An 18,303-nucleotide genomic window follows, 5' to 3' on the forward strand; every position below is an offset into this window, starting at 1 on the left:
TCCTTCTCAGGTAATCCTCAGAGCTCTAGATCAGTCACATTGAACTACTTTCTAAAACTGAACTGAAGAAACCTTTCGAACAGAAATAGGCAAAGGAAGGGAAGGAGGCGGGACCCCGGTGCTCTCCACCAATCAATATTTCAATGTATTGTTTCAAGAACCAATCACAAGGTTGGGAAGAATAGATGGGCGGGGCGAAGTTGTCTGTTGGATATCCCTTGGCCGAAGGCAGGCGTTGCCATGGCGACGTCCTGCCCCTCTCAACCGTTGATGACTTTAGATAACCAATCAGCGTGGAGAAGAACGAGAGGGCGGGGCGACGTCTCTATTATGGCGTAGGCAGCTGAATAAGGAAGGTACCCGGCCACTCGCTCTGCCGTTGTTGCCATGGCGACGTCGTCGACCTGCCTGGAGTTGAGGCGCCTGGCCGAGGAGGCCTCTTCCCTGGCCAGCGTCGTCCGCGGCTCTTTGGGACCCCAAGGAGGGCAAGTCCTGCTGACCCGCCCGACGGGGGAGGTTCTCCTCTCGCGGGACGGAGCGCGAGTGCTGCGGGCCCTGAACCTGGACTCCCCAACGGCCAGGTAGAGCAGGGCAGGCCTGCATTGCCTTGGACAGGGCTTTCCTTGCCATGGCTCGATGCTATGGAGTCCTAGGAGCTGTAGACGACGCAGGCATCGGCCTTCTTTTGACAGAGAATGCTCAACCCCCCTAATTCCATAGCACTGAGAAAGGTTGCTAAAGTAGTGTCAAACTGCATTAATTCTACAGTGCAGACCCACCCTGATGAGCCCAAAGCTCAGATTGCCTTGTTCAGAGAAATAGGATCTGCCAAATAGCTTGCCACTGAGCCATATAAATAAATGTTAATAAATATAATAATAGATTTAGATATATAGTTTGTGTGTGTATATATGTATGTGTGTGGTAAAGGTTTTCCCCTGATAGTGGTGATATGAGGATGGTTTGGGACCATCCTGCCTGCGTGACCGCATCTCCATGTACGAACCCATGCGTTCACTTCGTTCATCTGGAGAGGCCCTGCTCGTGATCCCGCCTGCGTTGCAAGCGCGTTTGGTGAGGACACAAGACAGGGCCTTTTCTGTGGTGGCCCCCCGACTCTGGAACACCCTCCCCAAAGATCTTAGACAGGCCCCTACATTGGCAGTCTTTAGAAAGAACTTGAAGACCTGGCTGTTCGGTTTGGTGGGGACACGAGACAGGACCTTTTCTGTGGCAGCCCCCCAACTCTGGAACGCCCTCCCCAAAGATCTTAGACAGGCCCCTACATTGGCAGTCTTTAGAAAGAACTTGAAGACCTGGCTGTTTGGATTTCCCAGAATAGGAAATCTCCAATACCAAGTCCCAGAAGCACTTTATTAGAACTAAGATTGCCGCACACTGCACACTGCACTTACCCTATAATCCTTATATACCACCTGTCACATCAGCACTTTCAATTTCTGTACCCATTACTCTGGCCCGGCCCAGTTTTTATCGTGTTTGATGTATTGTTTATTGTTTGTTGTTTTGTTGTTTAATATTACTTTAATTGTTTTTAATTTGCTTTAGGTTGTGTATTGTTATGTTGTGTTTTGAGGCCTTGGCCTTTGTAAGCTGCATCAAGTCCTTCGGGAGATGCTAGCGGGGTACAAATAAAGTTAATAATAATAATAATAATAATAATAATACAGTGCAGACCCACCCTGATGAGCCCAAAGCCCAGATTGCCTTGTTCAGAGAAATAGGATCTTCCAAATAGCTTGCCACTGAGCCATATAAATAAATAAATATAAATATAATAATAGATTTAGATATATATAGTGTGTATATATATATATATATATATATATATATATATGTATGTGTGTGTGTGGTAAAGGTTTTCCCCTGACATTAAGTCTGACTCTGGGAGTTGGTGCTCATCTCCATTTCTAAGCTGAAGAGCTGGCATTGTCCGTAGACGCCTCCAAGGTTATGTGGCCAGCATGACTTCATGGAGCGCCCATGTGCTGCAGTGGGTTAAACCGCTGAGCTGCTGAGCTTGTTGACCAAAAGGTCAACCACAGCTTCTGCCAACCTAGCAGTTCCAAATCATGTAAGTGTAAGTAGATCAATATAATAATAATAATAATAATAATAATAATAAACTTTATTTATACCCCGCTCCATCTCCCCCAGGGGAACTCAGTGCAGCTTACATTATTATTATTATTATTATTATTATTATTATTATTGACTTTATTTATACCCCGCAAAATCTCCCGAAGGACTCGATGCGGCTTACAAAGGCCCAGGCCGCCGACAACAAAAACATACAGTACACAGTCAAAACTCGTATGCAGCCAAGCCCATCCATGCAGTACATACATTCTAATACAAAAACATAACAATACCAGAACATAAATATATCAAATGCAAAGAAATACACTAAACGACATAAACTATATAAACATGCATTTAGAAACAGAGAATTTCACTGGGCAGGGCCACATTCAAGGCTAAAAATTAAAAAAAACTGGGAGATAGGATCATATAAATAATCAGGATGAGTATCCGAGAATGAGGGAGGATTCAATTGCACAAACCATAAATAAAGTGGTTCTAAGGACGTTTAGTGCAAAGTTTGGTCAGGGAGTTCTTACATTCAATCACTGAAGGCGCATTGGAATAGCTAGGTTTTCAGGTCCTGAAAATTGCTAGTGTGGGGGCTTGCCTAATATCTCTGGGGAGTGAGTTCCAGACCCGGGGGGCCATCACAGAGAAGGCCTTCTCTCTCGTCCCGCAAGTCACACTTGAGACGCTAGCGGGAGCAGTAGAAGAGCCTCTCTTCGAAGAGATCGCGTGAGATCAAAGAGATTGCGTGGGTTCGTAAATGGAGATACAGTCACGCAGGTAGGTGGGTCCCAAACCGTTTAGGGCTTTGTAGGTCAAAACCTGCACCTTGAATTGGGCCCGGAAAACAAATGGCAGCCAGTGGAGCTCTTTAAACAGGAGGGTTGACCTATTTTATACACACATACATACACTATATATGTCAGGCGTGGGTAAACTTTGTCACTCCAGGTGTTTTGGACTTCAACTCCCACAATTCCTAATAGCCAGTATCAATTGATATCTCATAGAGTCTCAACCAATTCAACATATTTTGCAGGAGCCAAACAACAACAACAACCAACAAAGTTTCTGGAGTATAATAACTTAATTTCAAAGGAAGTACCACACAATTAAATAACACTTTCAAACCAGGAACAGATCCCCCCCCCCCACATTTTGTTATATAGTGTTTTATTGGGCCCTTGATCTCTGCTGGGATTCTGTTGGAATCCTTATTGACTCCCAAATCTGTGGATGCTCAAGTCCTATTATATATATATATACACACACACACATACTTACATACATACAGTGGTGTCATAAAACGATGTCCCTTTTAAAATGGCAATATCAAGGTTTGCTTTTTTGGATTTTTTTTTTGGATCCATGGATAGAATAGAATAGAATAACTCTACTGCCAAAAACCTTTATTGCCATAAAATCAAGTGCTTTCCCCAGCACATTACAAAAACAGCACACCCATCCGTCCACATTCCAACACTCACTGCACAGCCCCCAATGCCACGTCAATGTGAAACTATGGAGTTCAGTATAGTATTTGTGGATATAGAATATGTGGATCCAACTGTACCTTATAATGGCCATCAGGTGGGAAGAAGTGACGTGTGACATTGATAGGGACCTGAGTCTCCCAGCAGCTGGAAGTATGCCTCCTAAATTATAGTTGATCACATCAATTTGTCTACTGTTATTTTCTGCTAAACATTTGTGGGAATTGATATTTAAAATGAGCTGGTTTGTCATTTAATATTTTATGGGGTTTTTTGTGTCTTTAACAGAATGATGATCGCTTGCCTTTCCACTCACTGCGATTTGGTTGGAGATGGTGCAAAAACCTTTATTATCCTACTCTCCGCTTTATTCCAAGAGATTGAAAGACTCAGCAAAGGAAGCAATGCCTACTTTTGTGAGGCTCTTCAAGGAAGGAATAAATATAAAGAAAAAGGTTACATGAAGAAGCAAGTTTCTCAGTTTCTTAGTGTGTTCCAAGAGAAGATCCTGGACCCCCTAGTGACCCAGAAACTTGGAAAACATTTCCAAACTGTCTTTTCTGCTTCTGATACAGAAATAAATAGGAGCACGGTGAAGTTGGTACTAGAAGCCTATTTTTGTGGGAAAGTAAGCTACAACAGGCAAAAATTTATGTGCCAACTGGCCTATAATTTCTTCTTCAAAGCTACAGCTGGAAAAGACAGGAATGAAGTACTACTTCTGGTAGATAAATACTTCTCTGAGTTGCATACTACTGTGGCAGGGCTTCCGGTTTCAGATTCAAAGATCTTAGATGGACTTGTTCTTCTTAGAGACTTTGCAGTTTACTGTCCTTCAGATGGTGACAAAAAGGTCCTCATCATAACAGAGCCTATCCACTCTTCTGTTTCTCAGTTGGCTATAGAAGTTGCCATAAGTGGTGAAAGTCAATATGAGGCATCTGAACTCTGGATTACAAAAAGGACAAAAGCGCTAATGAAGCACTTGCAGGACAATAACATCGGAGTCGTATTGTCAAGCATAAAACAACATGAAATCGTTCACTACTGTGCAAAAAATAGTGGCATATGTGTTGTGGAGTGCCTTTCAAGAGACGAAATCTCTCTTATATGCAGAATTACCAACATTTCGCCATTTCAGCCATCTCTAGACAATATTTGCAGTGAAATCACTGAAACAGCTATAGCAACATTTTGCAAGCCATTACAGATTGGTACCAAAAGATTTGTTCACATTAATTTTGCAAGAACTTGTGCCCTTCAACCCTGTTGTGTGGTTTTCTGTGGACCGGTGCATGGGCTTAATGAGCAACATGCTTGTGCTTTCCATGGAGGGTTCAAAATGCTACAGCATCTGTTTGCAACCGTCCGTTTGACTGAGTGTTGTCATTCTAAACCTCAGAGTCAAAATCTTCCAAATGCTGTGAATAATCTTCAGGAGTGCCCAGCTCTGCAGCAGCGTTTTGTTGAGATGCAACTTGATTGTGATAGCAATGAAGCCAACGCCAGGGAATTGAAAACTTGTGAGTTTAAAATGGAAGCGCTTTCTAAAAGTGAAGCTAATTTACTGGCATCATTGCAAAAATATCCAAAGGAAGAAGACAGAGCATCTGAGGATACTATTTGGAAAGATGACCAGTTTGTCTATCCTGGACTAAAGGATAAGAACAGTTCAAGCAATGTACATGGTCAACTGTTTAATGGGGAAAACTGTACCCAGTCCAGTCATGCTGTTTCAATTAAATGTGAAGAGAATAAGAAGACTGATATCCATAGACATACCAACTTTTGCATAAAGGCAGGTTCAGTTGTGCCAGTAGGAGGAGTCTTTGAGATCCTATTAAATTATTATCTGTCTTGCTATGCAAAGCAATGCCAGTCGCCAAACATATCGGTTCTTTGTACTCTGATTGCTGATGTATTGCTCACTGTTCCAAAAGCACTTTGTAGGACACAGAAGAGGAGTGCTTTTCCTCAGCTGTATCTTGAAGTCACCACTGCCCTCAGGAATGATCAGCAGATTCTGCCAAACCAAAAGTACCTAGAATCAGTATCTTGTAAGTACCAGTTAATAGTTTCTGTCCTTCATTGTGCAGCTACACTCCTCAGAATTGATCTGATCATTGGCATTAAAACGCTACCTCAAACAGCTGAAGAAAGTCACTCAGACAGTGACATGTGAAGGTGAACTTATTATAGGCAAGTCTTCAATGTATGCTTAGTGATTGATAGAACTTCTAATTAGTTTTTCCTGGACTTGAATTATTGATGTCCATTTGCTATTCAGCCCTGAGAGCATTCATACCATCTTACCAGGGAGCTGAATATCAAAAGTGAAGTATTGTGTGGTTTCCAGGCTGAATTGCCATGTTATAGCAGCATTTTCTCCTGACATTTTGGCTGCATCTGTGGCTGGCATCTTCAGAGGATCTGTGGTTGGCATCTTCAGATCCTCTGAAGATGCCAGCCACAGATGCAGATGAAATGTCAGGAGAAAATGCTGCTAGAACACGGCCATAAACCTGGAAACCACACAACAATCCAGTAATTCCAGCCATGAAAGCTTTCAACAATATATCAAAGGAAATGCAAGGGCTGAGGCTACAACTCTAGATTTGCTTACCAGGGGATAAGGTCCTGTGAACTCAACAAGATTAATAGTTTATAGGGTTGCAAAGAGAGGGATATTTTAATCTGGTTTTTTTTTAAAAAAAAAATTAAGTGATGGACCTAGCCAATTCTTAAAGTAACCATTTCCCAGACCATGTGTCAGTGAAATTGTGGAATTCTCTGTAGGAAGGACTGTTTTCTGTGGGGGAACGATGTGTGCTAGTGTTTTTTCATGTTGCGGTGCTTAATCTGCAAAATATAACTTTGTCTGTGGAATTAATAACTTTGTTCTTATTTGTTCCTGGAAAACTAAATAAAATCCTGCTTCAAGTGCTCAGTGTCAAATTTTTCATTCTTTTGGCTATTATGTACGCCATTATGTACGCCATTCTGAGTGCCCTGCAAGGGTGAGAAGAATGGGATAGAAATAAATAAATAAAAACCTGTAAATAAATATCATATGGCAATGAAATCTTCAATATCAGTATTTTTGCTCATATTTTGAAAGGAGGCATTAATATCGTATTTTGTATCTATAGATGTGGGCGAAACATCAGGAGAGAATGCTTCTGGAACATGGCCATACAGCCAAGAAAACTCACAGCAACCCAATAAAACATGATTTGCATTTTTCACAATATCTAAAATAATTTCCAGTAAAGTATTTTGAAATGTAATTACATGACAAAATCCCACGTTCCGTAATGTATTGGGATTGTATTTGCCGTTCAACAAAAGAACAGCTGCTCCCTCCCACGTTTTCTGTTATACTTCCTCTTACTGTAAGCATGTCAGACAGTTTGCATTTGATGCTCAGCTGACTTACAGCATGTGTGTGCTGATTCAAGTATTATAGCAATATACATCATTGCAAAACTGCAGTCGTTATTAGGCTGTTTCTGAAATGTGAACCTCATCACTAAAACAAAATTACATCAACAGTATTTTAATTACTACATGGGCATTATGAGGTCCCATATCTGCTGTTTGAAACAGTACCATTCAACAACAGATGGGTCTACCAGTCAGCTTGCTTGGCTGTTAATTGGTTTAAATTGTCTCCGTAAACATGTTTGTGGATGAAGATGACAAAATGAATAAGGAGATTTTGCACTCCAGCGGAAATTTGTGGGGTGGGGGAGGTTAAACTTGTGTGAAATATCTTTTCTTCCATTGAGGCTTCCAGGCACTATAATCAGAAATATCTAGAGACTACTCGCTTTTCTATAAATGAGAATAACCCTGGTGTCATGCATTGCATCAGCTAGTCAATTTAGTTTTTTAATTATGCCTAACATTTTCATTCACAGATTTGTGTCAGTTTACATGACATTTGCATTTTTTCCTAGTTCTCCTAATGAATGACATTGGTGCCCTCTAGTGTGTATACTCTGAGGTACAAATGTATGATGTAATTTCACCTACTCTTATCTGCAATTCATGCTGCTCTTGAGTACCAAGAAACATTGGTTACAAGCTGGCTGCTCAGATACAGAATACACATATGTTAAGAACATGTTCACACCGGGATTGAAATTAATTATACTGTTTACCATATATATTCAGTTCATAAACTATTTTACTTAAGGTTTTATTAGTAGATATCTGAAGTTGCTACTTCTGCTTCTTTCCACTGAATTTTATCAGGCGACAATTTTTACATCTTGAAAATAAAGTTTTAAATGAATGCAGATACATTTTTTAAAGACCCGGGAAAGCTAAAAGCTTTGACTGCTGGGATTCTTGATTCCAGACTACAATTAAAGCACAGGAGCAGAATCTGTTCTTTATTTTTTAAAAAGGAAAAAAAGGAGGGAGGGAGAGAGCAAGGAACAAAACTTGTTCTCTTTTGACTTTACAACTCCCCTCAGTTGTGTTTTAACCACAGGCTGAAATGTGGTTTTCCTCCTAGGCCTGTTTATCTGGGAGTACATGTAAATCCTAGTGAATTAAATAGCACATCCTCTAGGATTATGTACAAGATCACAGCCTTGAGGTGGTGTGACTGTTTAAGGCAGCGTTTCTCAACCTGGGGATTGGAACTGCTTTGGGGGGGGGGGTCACGAGAGAGTTTCAGAGGGGTCACCAAAGACCATCAGAAAATGCATATTTCTGATTATGTTAGGAACCCCTTTGGCAACGAAGGCTAAAGATCTCTCTGCCTGTCCTTTTCTTCCTTTTTGGAAACATACAGCAAATCCTTCCACCAAAAGCCCTTCTCTGCTGTGATTGGCCGCCCTCTCAGCCAGCCTCTCAGCCAAGGTGAGAGTTGTTTCTGAGACTCCAAGTGGGCAGGGGAGAGCAGGCATGCTCAGCACATGGCAGCGTGGTGCGCATATGCAGATGAGGGAGAACCAGCAAGGCTGGAGGGAGGCTACCGCCAGAGAGTCCCTTCAAGGCCAGGGGGTTCTGTGCACCAAGTTTGGTTCAATTCCATTGTTGGTGAAGTTCAGAATGCTCTTTGATTGTAGGTGAACTATAAATCCCAGCAACTAAAACTCCCAAATGTCAACGTCTATTTTCCCCATAGTCCACCAGTATTCACATTTGGACATATTGAGTATTTGTGCCGAGTTTGGTCCAGACCCGTCATTGTTTGATTCCACAGTGCTCTCTGGATGTAGGTGAACTGAAACTCCCAAACTCTTTGTCAATGCCCACCTTCCAGCATTTTCTGTTGGTCATGGGATTTCTGTGTGCCAACTTTGGTTCAATTCCATCGTCAGTGGAGTTCAGAATTTATTTGATTGTAGGTTAGCTATATTAACCTACAACTACAACTCCCAAATGACAAAATCAATCCTCCCCAACCCCCCAGTATTCATATTGGGGCGTATGGGGTATTTGTGCTAAATTTGGTCCAGTGAATTAAAATACATTCTGCATATCAGATATTTACATTACATTCGAGGGGACTCAGAGTGGATTACAAGAAACAGATAGGCAAGCATTCAGTGCCTTTAATTCAGTGGAATAACAATGACATACAAATACACAGAACAAAGGTGAAGATTTCTCCTTTCATCTCTGGCTTCTGGAGGCGGTGCTCAACTCTGGCCATGGGGAGGTGCTCTTGTTCCATTTCCAAGTCATGGAGCCTGTTGTCCATAGACACCACCTGCTGGTATTGCCGACCTGCCTGCATGAGTACCTTTATTGCCTTCCTGCAAAAGCAGTACCTATTTATCTACTCACATTTGCATGTTTTTGAACTGCTAGGTTGGCAGGAGCTAGAGATAACAGTGGGAGCTCTCTCCAAAACACGGCTTCGAAATTTAAGTTAGCAGATTCAAGAGTTCAACGATTTCACTCATTGCACTATTGTGGCCCTACAGAGGTTTTATTTCAGAGGAAAGAACCTCTAAGTATACATCTGCCTAATAAAACTGTATGAAAAATATGGGGTCATCACAAGCCAGTACATGACATGAAGACACACATGCACAGAGATGCTACTTAGAGGGTAGAGAGTGGTTAGAGTGAAAATTTCTCTGTGCTTATGCTATAGATCTCAAATCATTTTGGGGAGTATATTTCTGTCTAACTCACTGGTTCTACATATTACTGTAAGTGTGTAAATTGGACCTAACTAGCTTTATGCATACCCAAAAAAATCCATTTGCAGTCAGCAAGATGAGCAATTGTTTTTAGCCCACTGGCCCTAAATGATAGTTAAGATCAGAATATGATTGGACAGTTATGAATACATAACCTAAATTACATACTCATGACTATTGCATAGTCACACTACCTTCATAGCCCCTCATTTAAGTGGTACATTGGGGCTGTAAAAGTCCCCCAATCCACCCTAACTAGACTGCAATTGATGGGGATCTGTTCTCCTGTTGTGTGAAAGTCTCATCCCACCCACCACCTTGTGTGAGCAATTTCTGGCTTAAGGAGAATTACAACTGGATTCTGCCTGATGCACTGGAGTTTGCCCATGCCTGTTATAGAGGGAACCTGAAAAATTGCCATCTCTATGACAGTGTTATAGATGTATATTAAAGATACACACAACAGATGGCCCTAAAATGCTTTAGAACTGGTGCTTTTGCAATTGGATCTCGAGGAACTCCAAAAGCAGATCCTGAATGTTTTCTAGACGCTAGTCCTTCTCCATTACTCACATGGAGGTGTTACTATGAATCATGGTGTTTGCAGCACAGCTTTGCACATCACTTGTCAGGAAAGATGTAGAAACCCTAAATATAACCTTCTTTATAAAAACAAACCTAAAAATAAGTCCTGCTGGTTGAAAGCAGATGGCAACGTATGTCTGCATAAGTGGACTTAATATCTATCGGAATAAAAAGAATGGGTGTTTGCATAACATTTGTATGTGTCTTGTTACACATCTTTGCAATTCACTAATGCAATGTCTTAGTGCTTCTGCTACATAATTAAGAATGTGCAATGCTAGGTAGTATAAACCACAATAAAGGATTCCAGCCAACATCATTTCAGGAATTCTGCATTTTTAAAAAAAATCAGTGCTTTGCCAGATTATGCCATGGTTACAAAGTGCTTTTGAAGTCATAATCAGAAGAATAATTAATGAGTATTATATAAGAAGTGGGTCAAATTAAGGACCTAACAAGAAAGCAATGCAGCACAATATAAAAGCAACCATTTCACTTCTAAGGAAAATGAGAGCTACATTCTTCCCCCATTTTGCCTCAGATCTAAGAAAACGAGGGAAAGGAATGAGCATCATCTTCAGCTACATTTTGTACATGACTACATTTGTATTTTATTGCTTATCACTTTATTTTCCCTTCCATTATCTCTTCGCTTAAAAGGGACACATAAATTATCTGATCAAGGCATAAACAGATATTCATTATTCAGACATTTGCTGCATGTTCCTTTGAACATTTGTCTAATGATCTAATAAAATATATTTCCTTAGACTATTTTTGGATAATCTAATAAAAAATGTTCTCTGAGCAGATTACAATAAAATTTTCATTGGAATGCCAACTCTAAATGCTGGTGGGCTCTGCAGGGAATTGACCTTGGATCTTGGGAGTTCATTCAGAATCAAAGAGCACTCTGACCCCCCAACCAATGATGAATCTACACCAAACCTAGCACACATACCCAACATGACCAACTTTGAATATTGGAGAGATTTGGAGATAATTGACCTTGGAGGTTGAGAGTTATGGTTCACCCACATTCAGAGAGCACTGTGAACTCAACCAACGGTATTTCTGGACTAAACTTGGCGCACACCCTCAATATAACCAACTTTAAATACTGGTGGAATTGACCCCACGATGTTGGAAGTTGTAGTTCACCCGCTTTTTTGTGCATTTTTGAATTGGACCATTTGTAAAAACAAAGCAAGCAATAACTATTTTGTATCAATAGCATTACAAAAGACCTAGCCCGGGCATCACCGGGTACTTAAGCTAATATAATATAAAGTAAAGAGACAAATGCATATAATCAGAATATGTATTTCGATTGTTCTGTGCTTTCAAGACATTTCCAACTTATGGTGGCTCTAAAACAAACCTATTATGGGTTTTTCTGGGACAAAGTGTGTGAGCTGCCCAAAGTCATGCAGTTGGATCCATAGTTGAGTGGGAATTAAACATTGGTCTCCTCTCACAATCCAGTGTTCTAAGCACTCCTCCACCGGCTGTTAATCAAAATACTCATACAAGATTACAAAATAATATTAGACTTAAATTTCAAAGACTTTAGTAAACAATAAAGATTTTTTTTGAGATTTTACAATAACAAGGCATGGAACAGTCTGCAAATCTTCAAGAAAGAAATTCTAAAAGTATACAACAGTGAGTGGAAAAGGACCAAGTCCAACTGAGGAAGAGGGAAACCATCGTTGGGTGAGAGACCTAGAGGTACTAGAACACATATCTCAAGCTGACTGGTACAAGGAAATAAGGGCTGAAAATAGTTTGTGAAATAATTCAAACTCTGAAGCAAGAAGTTTGTTCGTTTTGTGTGTGTGTGCGTGTGTGTGTCAGGAGCGACTTGAGAAACTGCAAATTGCTTCTGGTGTGAGAGAATTGGCCTTCTGCAAGGACGTTGCCTAGGGGACGCCCGGATGTTTTGATGTTTTTACCATCTGTGTGGGTGGCTTCTCTCATGTCCCCGCATGGGGAGGTGGAGCTGATAGGGGGAGCTCATCCACTCTCTCCCCAAATTCGAACCCGCAACCTGTCGGTCTTCAGTCCTGCCAGCACAAGGGTTTAACCCACTGTGCCACCAGGGGCTCCTGCTGTTCATTGGGTGATTGGTATCTATTGGAGGTTGATTCCAGGACTATGGATACCAAAATCAGTTGATGTACACATGCAATTTAAGAACACAATCACATGATGAAGTGGTGTCACTTGTATTCAGTGGTAAAATAAAGGTTTGCTTTCTGGAAAAAAAATTAAGAGGGAATATTTTCAAGCAATGGATGGCAGAATCTGTGAGTGTGAAAGCCCAACTGCTCTGAATGCTAGGAAGACTAGAACTCTGGAGATGAAGGTTTGAATCCCTGCTCAGTCATGGAAATCCACTGGGCGAATGTGGGCAAATCATATTCTCAAACCTCAGGAGAAGGCATAGACAACCCAACTCTGAACAAAGCTTGCCAAGAAAACCCAGTGATAGGTTCTCCTTAGGGTTGCCTTGAGCGAAAAATGACTTGAGGACACACAACAGAAGCTTGAGTACATATGAACAAACCAGCAGGTGGTGCTCCACACACATCTATGAAATCACTGACATGTTCTAAAGCTGGTGGATTCTAGGAATTAATTCACTTAAACCTATGCATTGGAGAATTACTCCTAGATCAACTCATCGGCAAATGAATTGGGACAATGAATTAAACTCTGTTTAAATAATGTAAAGCAAACTTTTTGGTGGGATTTAAAATCAGAATTGTGTATCTGTTGCATTTGAAGTTGGCATTCCAATGACATTTTTTATTGTTATCTGCCCAGAGAACATTTGTGATTAGATGATCCAAACATAGTCTTAAGGAAATATATTGTATTAGATCATTAGACAGAAGTTCAAAGGAACATGCAGCAAATGTCTGAATAATGAATATCTGTTTATGCCTTGATCATATAATTTATGTCTTCCTTTTAAGAGAAGAGAACATGGAAGGGCACATAAAGTGATAAACAATAAAATACAAATGTAGTCATGTACAAACTGTAGCTGAAGATGATACTCATTCTTTTCCCTCATTTTCTTAGATCTAAGACACTTTATACAATTTGTTGTTGTTGTTGTTGTACTCTAACCACTTTGTCCTTGTTATCTTGCAGTTACCTTTAATACAATTGTTGTTGTTTATTCATTCAGTCGCTTCTGATTCTTCGTGACCCCATGAACCACCCCATGATAGAGCTCCCTGTTGCCCTTCACCTCCCCCAGCTCCTTCAGAGTCAAGCCAGTCACTTCAAGGATGCCATCCATCCACCTTGCCCTTGGTCTGCCCCTCTTCCTTTTTCCTTCCATTTTCCCCAGCATCATTGTCTTCTCTAAGATTTCCTGTCTTCACATGATGTGGCCAAAGGACTTCATCTTTGCCTCTAATATCCTTCCTTCCAATGAGCAGTCAGGCTTTATTTCCTGAAGTATGGGCTGGTTGGACCTTCTTGCAGTCCAAAGCACTCTCAGAATTTTCCTCCAATACCACAGTTCAAAAGCGTCTATCTTCCTTTGCTCAGCCTTCCTTATGGTCCAGCTCTCACATCCATAGGTTACTATGGGGCATTTTGTTGTTCATTTGTTCAATCATTTCCGACTCTTCGTGACCTCATGCACCAGCCCATGCCAGAGCTCCCTGTCGGCCATCACCTCCCCCAGCTCCTTCAGAGTCAAGCCAGTCACTTCAAGAATGCCATCCATCCATCTTGCCCTTGGTCGGCCCCTCTTCCTTTTTCCTTCCATTTCCCCCAGCATCATTGTCTTCTCTAAGCTTTCCTGTCTCCTCATGATGTGGCCAAAGTACTTCAACTTTGTCTCTAATATCCTTCCCTCCAATGAGCAGTCGGGCTTTATTTCCTGAAGTATGGACTGGTTGGATCTTCTCGCGGTCCAAGGCACTCTCAGAACTTTCCTCCAGCACCACAGTTCAAAAGCATCTCTCTTCCTTCACTCAGCCTTCCCTATGATCTACAGTCAGGAAGTTCTTCCTCATGTTCAGATGGAATCTCTGAGCATGAGGAAGAACTTCCTGACTGTGAGAGCCATTCAGCAGTGGAACTCTCTGCCCTGGAGTGTAGTGGAGGCTCCTTCTTTGGAAATTTTAAAACAGAGGCTGGATGGCCATCTGTCAGGGGTGATTTGAATGCAATATTCCTGCTTCTTGGCAGGGGGTTGGACTGGATGGCCCATGAGGTCTCTTCCAACTCTTTGATTCTATGATTCTATGATCCAGCTCTCGCATCCATAGGTTACTAAGGGGATTACCATTGCTTTAATTATGCTGCAAAATAAAAGAGTATTTCTTTAGTATAGACCAGAGGTGGGAATCATGTGGTCCTCTAAATGTTAATCAACAGCAAATTTCAACAGCTACAGCAGTCCAACATCTAGAAGGCTATATACTTACCACCTCTGTTGCAGATGGGGGAGGGGAGAAACCAAGATAGTCGTTTAGATATTGCTCACATGAATTCACATTGTAGCCCACTTTTTCCTGAAAGAGTGCCATCCAGATGTGTTGAACAGCAATCTCATCATCCCATCGCCAGTGTTGCCTAACTGAACAAGATGGTGGACATCATGGTCAAACATAGCTGTGGGCATTTTGCTGTGGGAGTTTTAGTGTACCACACTACTTCTCAAGTATGATCAAGTCAGCGGGTGCTGTGGTTTTAGTTAGGAATAGGTTTTTAATTGATTTGGGGTTTTAACTGGGCAGCAGTAGCACAGCGGTTAAAGCCACCAACTGCAGTAGAGGCTGCTGAACGGAGGGTCAACTGTTCAAAGCCGTGAGTCAGAATGAGCACCCGATTGTCAGTCCTAGCTTCTGCCTACCTAGCAGTTTGAAACAATGCAATGCAAGTAGATCAATAGGTACCGCCTCAGCGGGAAGGTAAAAGGGCACGACATGCAGACATGCCAGCAAAAATACTGGAGATGTCTACGGACAACAGGCTCCTTCGGCATAGAAAATGGAACATGAGCACCTCCCCATGGCCAGAAGTTGAGCATCGCTTCCAGACGCCGGAGATGGAAAAGGGGAAGGCCTTTACCTTATCTGTGTATTATATGTCATTTGTGTAAAATGACATTGAACGTTTGCCGTATATGTGTACTGTAATCTGCTCTGAGTCCCTCTGGGGAGATAAAGCGGAATATAAATAAAGTGTATTATCATCATTATTGTTATTATTGTTTTTTAATGTCGTTAATATTTAATTCTATTTTAATGTTTGTACATTTTAGGTTTTAAATTGAATTGTTTTGGTTTTACTGTGAATCACTTTGAGTTGCTTTTTTAGAAAGAAAAAGCAGGGTATTATTAATAATCTCAAGCTATTTGATGCGAGAGGCTAACATTATCCATGCCTTGCAGTGTACCGGTGCCATATTTGTGCCCATTACTTGGTCTGTCAACAGTCCAGGGAACACTAATCTAAATAGCATTGGTTTAAGGGCTTCCAGAAGGGCCCTAATTTTAGGGATGGTTGCTCTAGGCACTGCAGGAACCAGCAAAAACAGGAAATCGTATACGTTCATGGATGTTGGATGCAAGCAGGAACAAGCAGGTCCTCAGTAGGGATAAAACAACATCTCTAGGTTTTATCCTAGGAGGATGACAAATCACAATTACGGCAAAATAATAGCATATTTGTCTGGGGCTCATTACACATTATTTCATTTCCGTCATTATTGGGTTACATCTTTTCATTAACAGGGAAAACCCATGAATGGTTCCAATATCTAGAGACCTTTATTCATAAGATTTTGGAGCAAAGGTCGCAGACCAAGAGCTGTTGCACTTTTACTGCTTATATATTATTTATTTATTTGCCACATTTTTTCCTGCCCTTTTCAGCCCAAAGGCGACTTATATTAATATAATATATTATAATATTCATGTATTACTGATGTACTGTGCTAATATTATAATACATATTATACACATATAATATTGATACTAATATTATAATATAATATAATGTAATAATAATAATAATAATAATAATATGAAATAATTATATTACATGTAATATTACTAATAATATTACAGTATAGTGGTGTAGTACAATACAGTAATATATAATACTAATATTTTGCTGTGCTGATAATATGTTGTATACACATATAATATTGATAATAATATTGTAATGTAATACAATATAATATTAATAACAATACAATATAATAATTATATATTTCATATTACATGCAATATTAGTAATAATATTACAGTATAGTGGTGGACCTTAGGGAAGGCTGAGCGAAGGAAGATAGATGCTTTTGAGCTGTGGTGCTGGAGGAAAGTTCTGAGAGTGCCTTGGACTGCGAGAAGATCCAACCAGTCCATCCTCCAGGAAATAAAGCCCGACTGCTCATTGAAGGGAAGGATACTAGAGACAAAGTTGAAGTACTTTGGCCACATCATGAGGAGACAGCAAAGCCTAGAGAAGACAATGATGCTGGAGAAAGTGGAAGGCAAAAGGAAGAGGGGCCGACCAAGGGCAAGATGGATGGATGGCATCCTTGAAGTCACTGGACTGACCTTGAAGGAGCTGGGGGTGGTGACGACCAACAGGGAGCTCTGGCGTGGACTGGTCCATGAGATCACGAAGAGTCGGAGACGACTGAACGAATGAACATAGTGGTGTAGTACAATTGCATGATCCTTCTTTGGAAGTTTTTAAACAGAGGCTGGATGGCCATCTGTCAGGGGTGCTTTGAATACAATATTTCTGCTTCTTGGCAGAATGGGGTTGGACTTGATGGCCCATGAAGTCTCTTCCAACTCTATGATTATATGATTCTATGCATATGGGAATGTATATTACTAATATTGTGCTATACTAATAATATAATATATTGTATTTACATATAACTTGTAAGCAGCTCTGAGTCCTCTTCGGGGTGAGAAGGGCAGCATATAAATGTCGTAAATAAATAAATACAAAAATATCACTGTTCTTCATTATTGTTTCTGATGTGATCGTTTATTCCACTGCAATTCTAATACTCCAGCAATCATATGGTATGCGTAGGCGCAGTTCTCCTCTTTTCCCTTTCCCTATTCCCAAGCTGAGTGAAGCCACTCTACTTCTAATGCACGGACAAAGAGAATATCATAGTATATACAGGAACAAGTTTGCTTTTACTCCAACCTCCTCCTCCCCTTTTAAAAAAAAATTGGTTTTGTCAGAACTACTCAATTGTGCTACTGTGGCGGATAACAATTAAGCAATTATGGCAGCACCCTCCATTAAAAAGAAATGTCAAAACTGTGTGATCATGCAACCAACTGCAACATAAAAAAAGAAAGTAACCAAACAGCACTCATATATATGCTATATAGGGTATGAATGGGAAGGAAGGTGAAATCAAACAAATCAATCAAGTGCAGGAAGCTAACTGGAAGATCTTGCATCACTGAAGTGACACCATAATGCCACTGAAGATCAGTGTGAATGTGAATGTTTCCATAACAGTATGTTTTAATTTGCTTAAAACGGTGTTTCTCAACTTTCCTAATACCGCAACTCATTAATACAGTTCCTCATGTTGTGGTGACCCCCAACCATAGCATCATTATGGTTGCTACTTCATAACTGTAATTTTGCTACTATTATGAATTGCAATGTAAATATCTGATATGCAGGATGTATTTTCATTCACTGGCTCAAATTTGGCACAAATACCAAATATGCCCAAATTTGAATACTGGTAGGGTGGGGGGGGGGGGTTGATTTTGTAATTTGGGAGTTATAGTTCCTGGGATTTATATTTCACCTACAAGCAAAGAGCATTTCGAACTCCACCAATGATGGAATTGAACCAAACTTGGCACACAGAACTCCAATGACCAACAGAAAATACTAGAGCAGTTTGGTGGGCATTGACCTTA

The 18,303-nt window shown here is 40.7% G+C and overlaps 1 protein-coding gene across 1 annotated transcript; it reads left to right on the forward strand.

The window, feature by feature from the left end:
* The first annotated feature begins 326 nt into the window (after positions 1–326).
* BBS10 (Bardet-Biedl syndrome 10) lies at positions 327–6,548 on the forward strand. The gene is made up of 2 exons (XM_060775859.2): positions 327–581; positions 3,894–6,548. Exons 1-2 carry the CDS (start codon positions 388–390, stop codon positions 5,785–5,787), a joined length of 2,088 nt encoding a protein of 695 aa, XP_060631842.2. The 5' UTR covers positions 327–387; the 3' UTR covers positions 5,788–6,548.
* Positions 6,549–18,303: the final 11,755 nt, after the last annotated feature.

Source organism: Anolis sagrei, chromosome 4 (assembly GCF_037176765.1).
Source record: "Anolis sagrei isolate rAnoSag1 chromosome 4, rAnoSag1.mat, whole genome shotgun sequence".
Taxonomy (NCBI): Eukaryota; Metazoa; Chordata; class Lepidosauria; order Squamata; family Dactyloidae; genus Anolis; species Anolis sagrei.

What these genes read in the sequence shown, in the direction of transcription:
- BBS10 (XM_060775859.2), top strand. Translation starts at nt 388, where the DNA reads ATGGCGACGTCGTCGACCTGCCTGGAGTTGAGGCGCCTGGCCGAGGAG. An exon ending in CTGGACTCCCCAACGGCCAG is followed by an intron (nt 582 to 3,893) that starts GTAGAGCAGGGC and finishes TGTCTTTAACAG; the next exon opens with AATGATGATCGCTTGCCTTT.